We start from the raw sequence: 13454 nt of genomic DNA on the forward strand, positions 1-13454 counted from the left end.
GTATGTATAAGACGCTTCATATTTTTTTGCTGCCTTCTCAATTGTGTAATTCGGTTTTGTTCAGCACTCTTTGGAACTGTTGCTTTTTGTCTGTGCACTGCGTCAGTTCACGTGAGCCGCTTGGTGTTCTTGCATCGAAGGTTCCCAGCTGTGTGGGCCATCTCGTAATGTCAGCTAAGACCCGCACTTAAAAGTTTCTCTGCAGTTTCAATGAGTTTGTGCCAAACACCACCCTGACCATCTCATCTTCCTCTGCATAAGCACAGTCCTTCACCCGTGAATATTTACCGGCAGTGTTTGTATTGGATTGCCGCTGATGGACGGCCTTATATGGGCAGGCACTAAATTACAAACGCTAGTGGCAGCCTGTCTATGAACTTAATTTAATATAAACTTACGGTTCACGCTGTGCTTTGTTTCCGCAGTAGCTGTACTTATGAATATGCTTGTATGCATCATTTGCTTCATAATGTTTTTCTGCTTTCTCAATTGTGAAATGGCGTTTTGTGCTCATCGCTGTTTGGAGTTCTTCCTTGTTCTCTACGTACTTACGTAGGAGGCGTGATGATGTCACGAAACTCCACCCCCCACGGCCATCTCCAACTCAACTCCATTACATTATATGGAGAAAAATAGCTTCCAGTTATGACCCTTACGCGTAGAATTTCGAAATGTAACCTGCCCAACTTTTGTAAGTAAGCTGTAAGGAATAAGCCTGCCAAATTTCAGCCTTCTACCTACACGGGAAGTTGGAGAATTAGTGATGAGTGAGTGAGGGCTTTGCCTTTTATTAGTATATATATATATATATATATATATATATATATATATATATATATATATATATATATAATTCATTAAGACCATACAAGCAAGACACATAATTGCTAAGGAAGGAAGAGAAGGTAAAGAAAGCGATCACAATCGAAACGAAGATGAAAATTGTGTGGAAATATGAGAGTGCTGTTCGTGTGACCGATCTCGCTAATATGTACAGAATGTCAGCCCAAAGATGTCAAATTAAATGGTGAGTACAGTATGAAATTGTTGTTTCTAGAATAGAATGCCTTTTATTGTCACTATACACATCTACAATGAGATTAAAAGCAGCTCCTTCAGTGCAGAAAAAAAGTTCTATATAGGGCTTGTATGGTTGTTTTTTTAGCCTTAGCATAACACCGGATCTGCTGCCCCGCTTCTGCTTTCTTTCCCTCCTCCGTCTGTGTTGTCTCCTAGACCCGACAACAATCCACGGAGAGCCCGCTGGTCTCGCTATGTTGTCTGGGATGTTGTGCGTGTGATGAAAAACATTCGAAACAGATGTCTGGCTCTGGACACCGATGTCTATAAGGTTCTGACAGGTGTAGCGAATGTTCGCCGAACCGATCGTGCACAAACAAGGAAAAAAAAAAGTACAAAAACAACAAAAAAGTGCACTGAAAAGGAGAGTCCTGAGCCGCTGCGACCATGCGTGCCGCCATGCTCCTATCTTAATCTAGCCTACTTTTGGTAGGCTAGGCACTTTTTTTATAACTTTTTGGTTAGCACATTAGAAAAATTATTGGTGTTTTGGTAAAATATGTACATTATACAACCCTTTTTTATTATGAAAAGGTTAAGTAAGTGTTGCAGTGGGAAGTTCAGAACACATTATGGGTTAGCCTTCGTGAACAAATTAAGGTCGTAATTCAAGGGTCCACTGTTTTGCATATTTAAGTTAATCAAATTTATAATGAGTCTCCTGAAATCCACCTGCCGATGTACCATATCTGCATATATAGTTTCAACACAAAGGTTTCATTTTACCAAACTTCTCCTCAATCACTTCCTGGTTTCCATCAAAAATGCCGGCAGTCTCAAATTCTCGCCGATAAACATGATAAATATACCTGAAGAGACACTTTTAAGGAAATTTAGAAAATTTTGCTTGGAGAAGGGGGTCGGCTTAAATACCGGTCATCGGCAAATACATGTAATTTAGTAGGTAGAGAAGGGGGTCAGCTAATATACCGAGTCAGCTTATATTCCAGGATTTACGGTAATCTAAATTAAAGATCTGCATTACTTGGTGCAATTTATTTTTCCCTCAAGAAAGCTAGTGCCAAGTACAGATTGTTAATATCATACACTTTTGAAGTACATATGCAATTTGAAAACTGTGTTTGATTTAATGATATCACAATTCCAGAAATTTTATATTCAATAAAAGTACCAATGAAATTTTATGATAACTCTACCTTTCAATACCACAGCAAAAACAGAATTAATTTACCCTTGATAAAAGTTTCTGTTATTAAAGTGAACAGTATTGTGCCTTTTTCGGTAATCTATATAATAAAAGCCCAGCGCCGTGTCCGTATCCGGGTCCGCGTTCCTTTTGGCTGTATAGCCGCCCCGCAGAAAAGCCCCAGTCCATCCCCTCTCAGAATTCCTGCTTACCCCCTCCGTTCTTTCCTCTTTGCTTTTATTTTTCCTGTTCCCGAAAATCTTTTCAAATCAAAAGTAAAGAAATAGACAGAGCGTCACATTAACGTCTTCTCCCCTCTGCCTATTAAATAATCAATAAAATGAAATAAAAAAAATCACGAAAGAAACAGAAACCACAACCTACCCTTACAGCGTCCAGCCAAACACGTGGTGTATGCAGGTTATGAGGTGTGATGCTAATTAACGCCCGTACTACAACAGATTATATTGTTCATATACTATTAACTATTTACAGGGATCAACTCTTTTGGGGAAGTTCATAACAAAAAAAAAAATTTAAATTATAAATAACAATGTGCACTTGAGTATTTCGAGCCACGCGTCTGAGTCGGATGGTTCCCCTGGTCACCAATTCGTCTGTTTCACTATGCCTTTCCGTCTTCAGCTACCCATGTGCACTTGTACGGGGGAGACCTCACGGAACAATGCCAAAACGAAACGCAACTAAGCCTACTGCTGCCAGAGAGGACACATTACAGCGTGATCACGAAGCAAAGAGGCAAAGGCATGACAGTCGCTCGCAAGAAACGGACACTCAGCATTCACACAGTTTAGCTCAACGACGCGTCTCTGCCGCGCAACTGAAACCCCTACAGAGAGAGACAGATTACGCCGTGATCGCGAAAGAAAGAGGCAAAAGCGTGCCAATGAGACACCAGACGAGAGGTCCTTACGATTGAGTCCTTCAACTGTGGTCATCCAACGCGCAGCGTGGCGCGCGCCAAGTTGCTAGTAAAACAATACTAATAGTAACAACAACTTGAAGTTACAAAAGTAAACTAGTATTGGCATTTGTAAATATCCAAATACAATGCAAGGCTTGAACTTTAATGTATTACATAAGTGAGAATTTCCCCAGTGTAAAACAAATGGGGGGATTTATAGTCTTAGGGGAATTTCAACATTGGGTTTATAAAGAATGGTTCATCATAAACTACTTCACTTATCTTAACATGTGCCTTCTAAATTTAATTAGAAATTTTCATGTCCAGTAACTGGAAAATACTGCTTAAAATAAATAATAAGTATAAAAATTAAATTATTATTATATAAGTACTGTGTATATAATTAAGGATATTTTAATTAAAACAAACTCTTAAAGCCCTTTTGGTAACAACATGCTTTTACATTTTTGTTTGTCAGTGACCCACTCTAATAAGTTTGTAGTATTTGCAGTTATAAGATTTTATATTGCATCATTAGCCAGTTAAAAATATTACTGAGGAGTAATACTTGAAAGATGCGTAAAATTAATTCAAATTTCAAATATCAGAAACTTGTGGTGCTTTAATTTTCTAAATCTGCCCCGTCTCACTTTTTTTTTTTTTATTAAACATTTGCCCCAAGTTTAAAGTTGATGAAATCAAACTTTTCATTTTTACATGAATCCTTTTATTTCAAAACTCCCATTAAACCACCTTTGTTTTGGTGTTTTCAAGGTTTTTTATGTGGGTGATCAAATTTTGTAATTGGTTATGCCTGTGTACAAATTCAGAATTACGAAATTATCTGGGCTGTTGTTACCTGTACTTAAAAAATGTATAACTATAAGGTAGCATTACATTCTTCAAAGCACAATATGATGTGTGCTCTTACTTATGGATTATAATAATGAAAGGTAGCTTGCCTTCAAAAGCCAAACAAATGAGACAAATGCAGTGTTTGCAGATTCATATATACCAATGAACTGTTTGGTTTTGGCCTACTAACTGTGTATTTCGCAATTATGTGTCCTATTAATAGAAAGATGTTCCTTGACCTTCAAAGAATTGAAACACTAAATAAAGTTTATTTTGGTATTAATAATAATACATTTTATTTATGTAGCGCTTTTCCCATGCTCAAGGCACGTTAACATTAACAGTATTAACAAATAGAGTAACTTGTATCAACACTACTGTAGACAATCCAAATAGCCACTTCGTTTGAGTGATGTTTACGTGTTGCAACTTTTGTTGCTACCAGTCCTCCCACATCCCACAGGTCTATAAACATAACTGTGGTTGTGTGTGAGATCCCACTCCTTCAACTTGACAATTGCTTGAACTAATGGACATTTGTGGAAGTCCTCATTACAATCACAGAATGAAAATGAAGCCTTCATTCATTTATCAGGACAGTGTAGGACACTATTAAAAGAAATTAATCTCATTACTTTTTCATCTCATACAAATTTGTGACAATACAAGTTAATCAAGTAACAACAATGTGAGCCTGTGTGTGTTTTCCTTTTTTTATTTTTTAAAAATAACAAGTGATTCCTTCATTTGCACATTGAAATTCTGGTACACAAATACAAAGCATTTCCATACATTACTTCTGCTGTTTTTCTTTTAGATATATGTTTATTCTATTCTATAGCTTTGCCATTGTGAGACATTTTTATGCAGTATGTAGTTGAAATCTAAGCAAGTGAAGTATTTTCATTACATCTTGTTTTTCCTTATTGTAATAATTATTGACTTAACAAAAAATCTTTTATTTACAACTATGTAGCACTTTAAGAAATCGTGTCAAGTAAATTCTACTTACAGTGCATCCGGAAAGTATTCACAGTGTATCACTTTTTCCAACGTTTTGTTATGTTACTGCCTTATTCCTAAATGGATTAAATTCATTTTTTCCTCAGAATTCTACACACAACACCCCATAATGACATCGTGAAAAAAGTTTACTTGAGATTTTTCAAATTTATTAAAAATAAAAAAAAAAACTGAGAAATCACATATTCATAAGTATTCACAGCCTTTGCCATGAAGCTCAAAGTTGAGCTCAGGTGCATCCTGTTTCCCCTGATCATCCTTGAGATGTTTCTGCAGCTTAATTGGAGTCCACCTGTGGTAAATTCAGTTGGACATGATTTGGAAAGGCACACACCTGTCTATATAAGGTCTCACAGTTGACAGTTCATGTCAGAGCACAAACTAAGCATGAAGTCAAAGGAATTGTCTGTAGACCTCCGAGACAGGATTGTCTCGAGGCACAAATCTGGGGAAGGTTACAGAAAAATTTCTGCTGCTTTGAAGGTCCCAATGAGCACAGTGGCCTCCATCATTCGTAAGTGGAAGAAGTTCGAAACCACCAGGACTCTTCCTAGAGCTGGCCAGCCATCTAAACTGAGCAATCGGGGGAGAAGGGCCTTAGTCAGGGAGGTGACCAAGAACCCGATGGTCACTCTGTCAGAGCTCCAGAGGTCCTCTGTGGAGAGAGAAGAAACTTCCAGAAGGACAACCATCTCGGCAGCAATCCACCAATCAGGCCTGTATGGTAGAGTGGCCAGACAAAAGCCACTCCTTAGTGAAAGGCACATAGCAGCCCGCCTGGAGTTTGCCAAAAGGTACCTGAAGGACTATCAGCCCATGACAAACAAAATTCTCTGGTCTGATGAGACAAAGATTGAACTCTTTGGTGTGAATTCCAGGCATCACATTTGGAGGAAACCAGGCACCGCTCATCACCGGGCCAATACCATCCCCTACAGTGAAGCATGGAAGTGGCAGCATCATGCTGTGGGGATGTTTTTCAGCGGCAGGAACTGGGAAACTAGTCAGGATAAAGGGAAAGATGACTGTTCCAGTGTACAGAGACATCCTGGATGAAAACCTGCTCCAGAGCACTCTCCACCTCAGACTGGGGCGACAGTTCATCTTTCAGCAGGACAACGACCCTAAGCACACAGCCAAGATATCAAAAAAATGGCTTCAGGACAACTCTGTGAATGTCCTTGAGTGACTCAGCCAGAGCCCAGACTTGAATCCGATTGAACATCTCTGGAGAGATCTTCAAATGGCTGTGCACCGACGCTTCCCATCCAACCTGATGGAGCTTGAGAGGTGCTGCAAAGAGAAATGGGCAAAACTGGCCAAGGATAGGTGTGCCAAGCTTGTGGCATCATATTCAAAAAGACTTGAGGCTGTAATTGCTGCCAAAGGTACATCGACAAAGTATTGAGCAAATGCTGTGAGTACTTGTACATGTGATTTCTCAGTTTTTTTTTATTTTTAATAAATTTGCAAAAACCTCAAGTAAACTTTTTTCACGTTGTCATTATGGAGTGTTGTGTGTAGAATTCTGAGGAAAAAAATGAATTTAATCAATTTTGGAATAAGGCTGTAACATAACAAAATGTGGAAAAAGTGATGCGCTGTGAATACTTTCCGGATGCACTGTACCCCATTAGCATATTTCTTTGCTAAATAAAAGCAACACGACTCCCATTTAAAGTTTTTTTTTTTTTTTTTTTTGTGTCTAGTTTTTGCAAATGCATTTTTTGCAGTGTTCCAGTCATTCATGAGCACAGTACCAACTTTCTTGTGTAAAAATTAGTACCATTAAATTTTTGGAACTTTGGTACGAAAATTGGTACTCCAGTATTGGTTTTTATGACGTCTCTAATTTGATTAATTATTCTTTTTCCCCTTCTTATAAGCTAGTGCTTCGGCATGGATAGTCTGAACATTTTTTTTTCAATAGTTGTGGTGGTACTTCATTTATTGTGTATTATATAGGTGTGCACAATTATGATAAAATTAATAACTGACAATATTTGCCTTTTGTATTATAATTGTAATTATGTCAATTAACAGAACAAAGAAATACACATCTTGTCTTGGTAAGGTGCATATTCTGCTTACATACACTACAGTAGAACCTCCATTTTGCAGGGAGTCATTTAATACATTCTGCATTAGTTCTCAAATTAAATGTTTACTGTATAATAATGTTTTTTAATTTTTTTTTATGTTCAGATTACAATAAAGATAAAGCTTATTTGTAAAATTTGTATAACATAAATATAACTCCTTTTTTCCCTTTTATATATTACTTCTAATAACCAGCCATCACCACTCACCATTCAAAAATATAAAATGTAGAAAAATGTTAAACATTGAATTGTTAAATTGGGGTTCTGCTATATTAAGAAATAAAAATGTCATATCAAAGCAAATAATAAAATATTAAATTACCATAACAGAAGATTAAGTTAATGTAATCACAACCTGATAGTTCTGGTATGTAAAAGCATTAAATATAACAATATACAACAAGCTCAGGAAGCATTTAACACATTGTTATATGATACTACCAGACTCCATGCTTGTGGAAAGTATCGTAAAGAAACGTGCACTTATTTAAAGAAGCGGCATTGCAAACATCTTCTTTTCAGTGTATATCTCTCTATTATAAAAGAAAATCTTGCGAAGAGACGTGATCTTCTGAAGAGAGACAGAGAGACACTTCAGAGAGGCAGAGACACTTTCACTTCCCGCAACACGGTCAAATCACGTCATACTGACATCCATTGAAAGCATGTTCCCGTGAGACGGTGACCTACACAAGGAAAGTAATAATCGGCCTGGAACAAATGGAATTGAAAACCTGGCAGGTCCAAACAGGGTGAGAAATAAAAGACGAGTAAAACACACAGTAGAACTTCATAAAGGCTTGGAAAACATTGGCGTCATACACATGCAAAGCAGGTTACAGATTATGAAAGCAGCGGAATTCGAAAGTCTAAAAAAAAAAAAAACCTTGGGGCAATAAATATGCAGAGAAAGTTAAAGAATATGACAGTACTAAAATTCGAAAGTATCAAAAAAAAGAGAGTACAGATCACATTTGTGCAAACAAACAGAAATAAATTATTACTAGGTGAAATAACGGAACAGCAAAAAGAGATTGAATAAATGGACATATGTGATATGTCAGAAGTATTTAGATATTGTAAGGCTTTAAAGTTTAAGTCAGAGACTTGTAGATCGTCTAATTCGTGTTGCCATCAGAGAAAAGTACTGCTGCTTCCCAATGAAGTGGTTTTTCAAGAATTCAAAGATTTGTTGTTTGGTGAAAGTGAAATCCACAAACACTACAGGCAAAATATACACATCTACAATAATCTTTTCACATTAATATCATTCAATGCACAAAACGATTTACACAATAATGGACCATACGCTATGACAATCTGTGTTCCCGCAACAATTACAGCTACGACCAGTTTTAATATTGAAAAATACACAGTTTGGTCAGGTGTAGCTTTATGAGCACAGTGAAGCGAGCAGCTACTGCGGAAACAAAGCACACTGTGGAAAAAGTCAAAATCAGTCGTAGCTGCATAAAGCATTGCTTGTTTCAGATCCATTTTGATTTTTTCCAGCATTTGATATAAAGTAAACGCAATTTAATTTCAGAAGAAAAATTCTAGTAGGGGGTGGCTTCTCTTGCCCAGAGTGTTGTAAGCAGTTTTATTTAGGGTCTTGACTTTTGATAAATAAAACATGATGACTACTGTTATCTGATTTTGTTTTTGATAGTTTGCTGTATATGGAAATGCATAAGTGTAAGCAGGTAATATTTTTTGTGTCTAACGTTACTAGGATTTTGTGCTGCTTGCTTAGTCTAGTATTAAGAGTGTAGGAAACCCATGTGGGTGAGTTTCAAATGGCTGTATAAATGTTTTCTTGCATTTTTTGGACCACTTCATTTTAGTTCTTTTAAAAGATAAAAAAACTGACATTAAAATGATGATAGAAAAACTGACAGAAAAGCTTTAAAAAAGCATTCCTTCATTTTCTTCAATGTAGGAAGCCTGAGTAATAGTTTCAAATATTTCAAATGGCATTAACTTCATTATCTATGCATAGTGTGTAAAAAGATACATGAGAAGAATGTGAAAATAGAAAAAAAACTTAATGTGCATCTTTTGTTTTTTCATGTTGTAAGAAGCTATTAAATTAAGAGTCCTTTGCTGTAGTTTTTTGCAGGATTTTCTCTGGACTAGACTGAGAGATACCTAGAGGAAAAGAAGGTGGCATGTGCTGTAGTAAAGATTTTAAAGAGTTATTAATATGGAGAAATTTGGACAAGCCATAAATAATGACTGGTTCTTGAAAACCATTTAAAGCCCTTGAAAGGGCCTTGAAACATTACATTTCATTTGCTACTTTCTGACTGGCATAGAAAGAGGGCAAGTGATTAAAATGATCAATTTGAGGAACTCTTTAACTAAAGTGAATGCATAATACTCACTTGGAGATAGCGGTTTAAGTATCTGGTAGAACTAACTACATACATCCATTTGTTTGCCATCCTTCTACATATTTCACAGGTCACCTTCATTTTTTGTAGATTTCAGAGGTATTCCTTTGAGACTAGAAGGCCAAAGATGAAAAGCAAGATAATAGAATGTGTTTTGAATACAAAGGAGTCATATTTATCTTCGTCACTGATAAAAAGTATGCTTTGGTAATAGAAAGAATGTTTAAATTGATAGTGCAACCAACTGCTTTTCAGCCACAGCTACTGAGTTTTTAAACAGGGTCCATTCAGACTCTAGAAAAGGGTGTTAAACGTTTCTGTAAGTTATCTGTTTGTTTTTCATGCCCAAGATTGGGCTTTGTATGCCTGCTCTCCCTAGGTAATGATTAGTTAACTTCTTCTCTAGTGTCTAGCATGTAAGACCTCAGATCAGATGACATGAGTATAAAATTACTCATTGACATTCAATACTAGAAACGACAACCTGAACCAGGTCTCCTGGGGGGTTTCACTCAGTGAGTATTTAATAGTCCAAATTGCTTGAAAAATCCACATAAAGAAATTTCCACCTTCAAAGCAACAGTTTGAGATTTAATTCAATGCCTAAAGGGTCTCTCAGATGCAAAGTGGCTCTTGTGACAGTCAGTCATTTTCCAACCAACTTAGTCTTGAATAGGTTCGAGGAATTCTCCTGGAGCCTATCCCAGCTAGCATGGGGCACAAGGCAGGAACAATCCTTGAACGGGGCACTACTAAGGCCAATTTTGGAAATACCAGACCACCTAACCTGCATGTCTTTAGACTGTGGGAGGAAACCAGAGCACCAGAGGAAACCTAAACAAACACAGGAGAACATGCAAACTCCATGCAGAGGGCACCCAGGACACAAACCCAGGTCTCCTTACTGTGAGACAGCGGTGCCTATCACTGTGCCTCCGTGCTGCCCTGCTCTTGAGACAGAGAATGCAATTTGTCAGGAGAGCAAGAGCCCTCTGTGCAAGTGTAGTACTGCAAGCTTCATCCTTCTGTGCTTCGTCTTGATGAAATCTGTACAATTCAAGTTTGTACCAGAAGATAAAATGGTCAACAAAACTTTGCAGGGAAGAGAAGTTTGACAGTTGGCAAAATAATTGGTGGCACACTCAGTTTTGACTTTTTAGATATAATTGCAGAGATGTGTGTACTGCGTTTTAGTGAATGAAATTAACCACTTCAGAGTTCTTGTGTGCAGTGATATTGCCATGCCAGGATTTGCAACCTAAACATTCAGAAACCTTATAAGTGTTCTAAAACTCTTGCTTCTTTTGGCATGCCTATTTATTCAGTGATGTTTCTTGCTTTATGGAACTTGGCATTTGTCATTTAAATCCATTCTACACATTACCTGTTTAGATTGTTTCCTGAACATATTCTTTTTGATTTTGTAAACTGAGACATGTTTAAAGGTTCTACATCATATCTGAATGAGAATGTCCTCACTGACTGCTTTACATCTTATCATGGCACCTGAACAGCTCAGTTCATAAAGCACTGCAGAACATGGTGCAGTTAGCACAGAATATTACTATCATACAGTTCCCTTCTCATCAGCACATGTGTATAACACATTGCCTTGCAATAAAGTAAATAATATTTTTAAATCCCTCTGCCATTCTCCATGGTCATTTTTCTCCCTCTATTGTTCCTGTAATAAATACTAAACCACTAACACTCACAGTTTAAATTTCAGGGACCGTTATTATCCACAGGTTATATTCAGCAGCCATTTGTATTGATAAATACATGAATGTTTTTATTTTGTATGTTTTCTAATATTGCTTTAATGTGTAATGCTGTGTTCACTGTGTTTGTATTAATTTTCTGTTGTTGGTATTTTACTACTGTCACTAATCTGTGGTGGAACTACGAGTAAGAGCTTTAAGTTGAATGTGTTTAATTACCAATGTTCAATATTCTTTCTGTAATTTCCTGTCTTTTTTGTGTCCTTTTGACATACAGTATACTGGCCAAATATGATTCTTTAATTGTTTTCATTTCTTGGTAAAAAGAATTAATTGTTTGCTTAGTCCTGACTTAACTATTGTTAGAGTTTTAAATATAGTATCTTAAGTATCAAGTAAAGTTTTAGGATTTCTTTATTTTATCCACACGCACACAAAAAAACTGACTGCTATATTCCATACTGCATAAATCAAGAGTGCACAAAATGTAAAATTAACTATATGGTGTGAAAGCAGGAAACATAGACAAGTATTTAATATGAAATTTTAATAGTACCTTTTCTTATAGTATACAGGGGAATTATTTTATTTTCCTATTTATTGAATATTTTGAAATAGCTGTCTGTTCCCTGTAAAAAACAAAAATATGACAGTAAGTTACCTTAGAATTGTAACAGATAAGGTATGTTTTAAAGAACATAAACTTTAAATTCAGTAGTTTATATTGAACATACCATATATGAATGTCATCCTCTTTTTCCAGCATTCCAGACAGTGATGCCTAATCAACAGCAGAGTTATCCAAATGTTGTAGGAATGCAGCAAACACAGAATCAAAACATGGTCAACAATCAGCACAGCAATATTGGAAGTCAAATGCAAAACATGATGGTACACTATCCTTCAATACCATCTTACCAGGTATGTTCCTCTTCTTTCTGTATTGTACATAGACATTCTTTGTAACATACATTTTTACTAAAAAAAGAGGAAAAAGAATTTAATTTATTTTTTATGTATGAGTGAATCACTTTATCCACTTACACATATGCATTTTTGGAAAATGCAGGGTTAACCATTCCATGAATATACCTAGTGTAGCTCTTTTAAACATACAAGAGAAACCTGTGTCTCATTCCAGGAAAGAAAGCAGACATCTAGAGCAGAGAAGGCCTGTGATCACTCTCCAAATGTATACATTTTTCTTAAAGAAATACATTGACAAGCAGCAGTGCTTGCTTGAGTGCTGCATTTGTTTTGTGTGTTTCATTCATTCATTAGTATATAGGCATAAACAACAATAACAATATCTATTGTAATTTGACAAGTGAATACAAAGGAACATGTATATAAAGATGAATACTGCCGCTTTATTCATTTTTGGCATGTATACTTTGGTTGGTCCATGTGGACCTGGGAGAGAGATGCTGTCAGAGTGAATGTAACATTCCTGAGAAACCATACATTTTGTGTGTGTGTGTGAGAGAGAGAGAGAGAGAGAGAATGAATTACTGTGAACGAGTAAGAAAGACTGAGAGATGGTTAAGCACCTAAAAAGCAGAACCTACCTCTGCAGACCTGTTCTTCTGTAGGGCTGCAACGATTAGTCAACATAATCGACGACGTCAACTACAAAAAATCGTCGACATGGATTTTTTATTGTCGACCCATCATAAACAGAACCTTCAATAGAGGCTCCAGTCACAAAGAACCACATTGGTATTTGTAACTGCAATGCACTACATGAACGTCGGGGGGCAGTATCGTTTCTTCTTGTTTGTCAAGACTGCACACAGTCCTACCAACAAAGAAGAACGTCTGAGGAAAAGAAGAATGTAGAGGAAAATAAACGTGGTTACAATGGCGAGTCGGATAAACGAGGGGGAAGGAGATTGGAAAAAAATTGAGACAGAAATTTTCTAAAGTGTGGGAGCACATCACCAAAAAAGAAAAAAAAAGTTGAATGCAGATTATGCAAGCGGAGCTTTTTTTTCACGGCAGCACCACCACGGTGCATGAGCATCTGAAACACAAGCATCCTGGAGCTATGACGCTGCCGTCTCTTGAGAGGCAAGTTTTAGCGAGTAAAGTTAGTGTCACGTGTTAACGTTGTTTGTACTATAATGTGTAGATCAAGGTTTCAACAATTATAGTTAACCTTTAAACCAACACATACTTGGGGGTTAATGCACCCCTGGTGCTTTTTAG

At 36.7% G+C, this 13454-nt stretch overlaps 1 protein-coding gene across 12 annotated transcripts in view; it reads left to right on the plus strand.

The window, feature by feature from the left end:
* The window catches only part of LOC120531691 (R3H domain-containing protein 1), a 244756-nt gene that overhangs the window by 191249 nt on the left and 40053 nt on the right, over positions 1-13454 (plus strand). For all 12 annotated transcript variants that reach the window (XR_005634140.1, XM_039757318.1, XM_039757320.1 and 9 more), the window contains one exon: positions 12010-12167. Coding sequence is in view for 11 of the 12 variants with exons in the window: in XM_039757318.1 (XP_039613252.1) it covers positions 12010-12167 (158 nt within the window). In the remaining variant the exon portion in view is untranslated. The remainder of the gene's footprint in view (positions 1-12009; positions 12168-13454) is intronic.

This window comes from Polypterus senegalus, chromosome 6 (genome assembly GCF_016835505.1).
Source record: "Polypterus senegalus isolate Bchr_013 chromosome 6, ASM1683550v1, whole genome shotgun sequence".
Lineage (NCBI taxonomy): Eukaryota > Metazoa > Chordata > Cladistia > Polypteriformes > Polypteridae > Polypterus > Polypterus senegalus.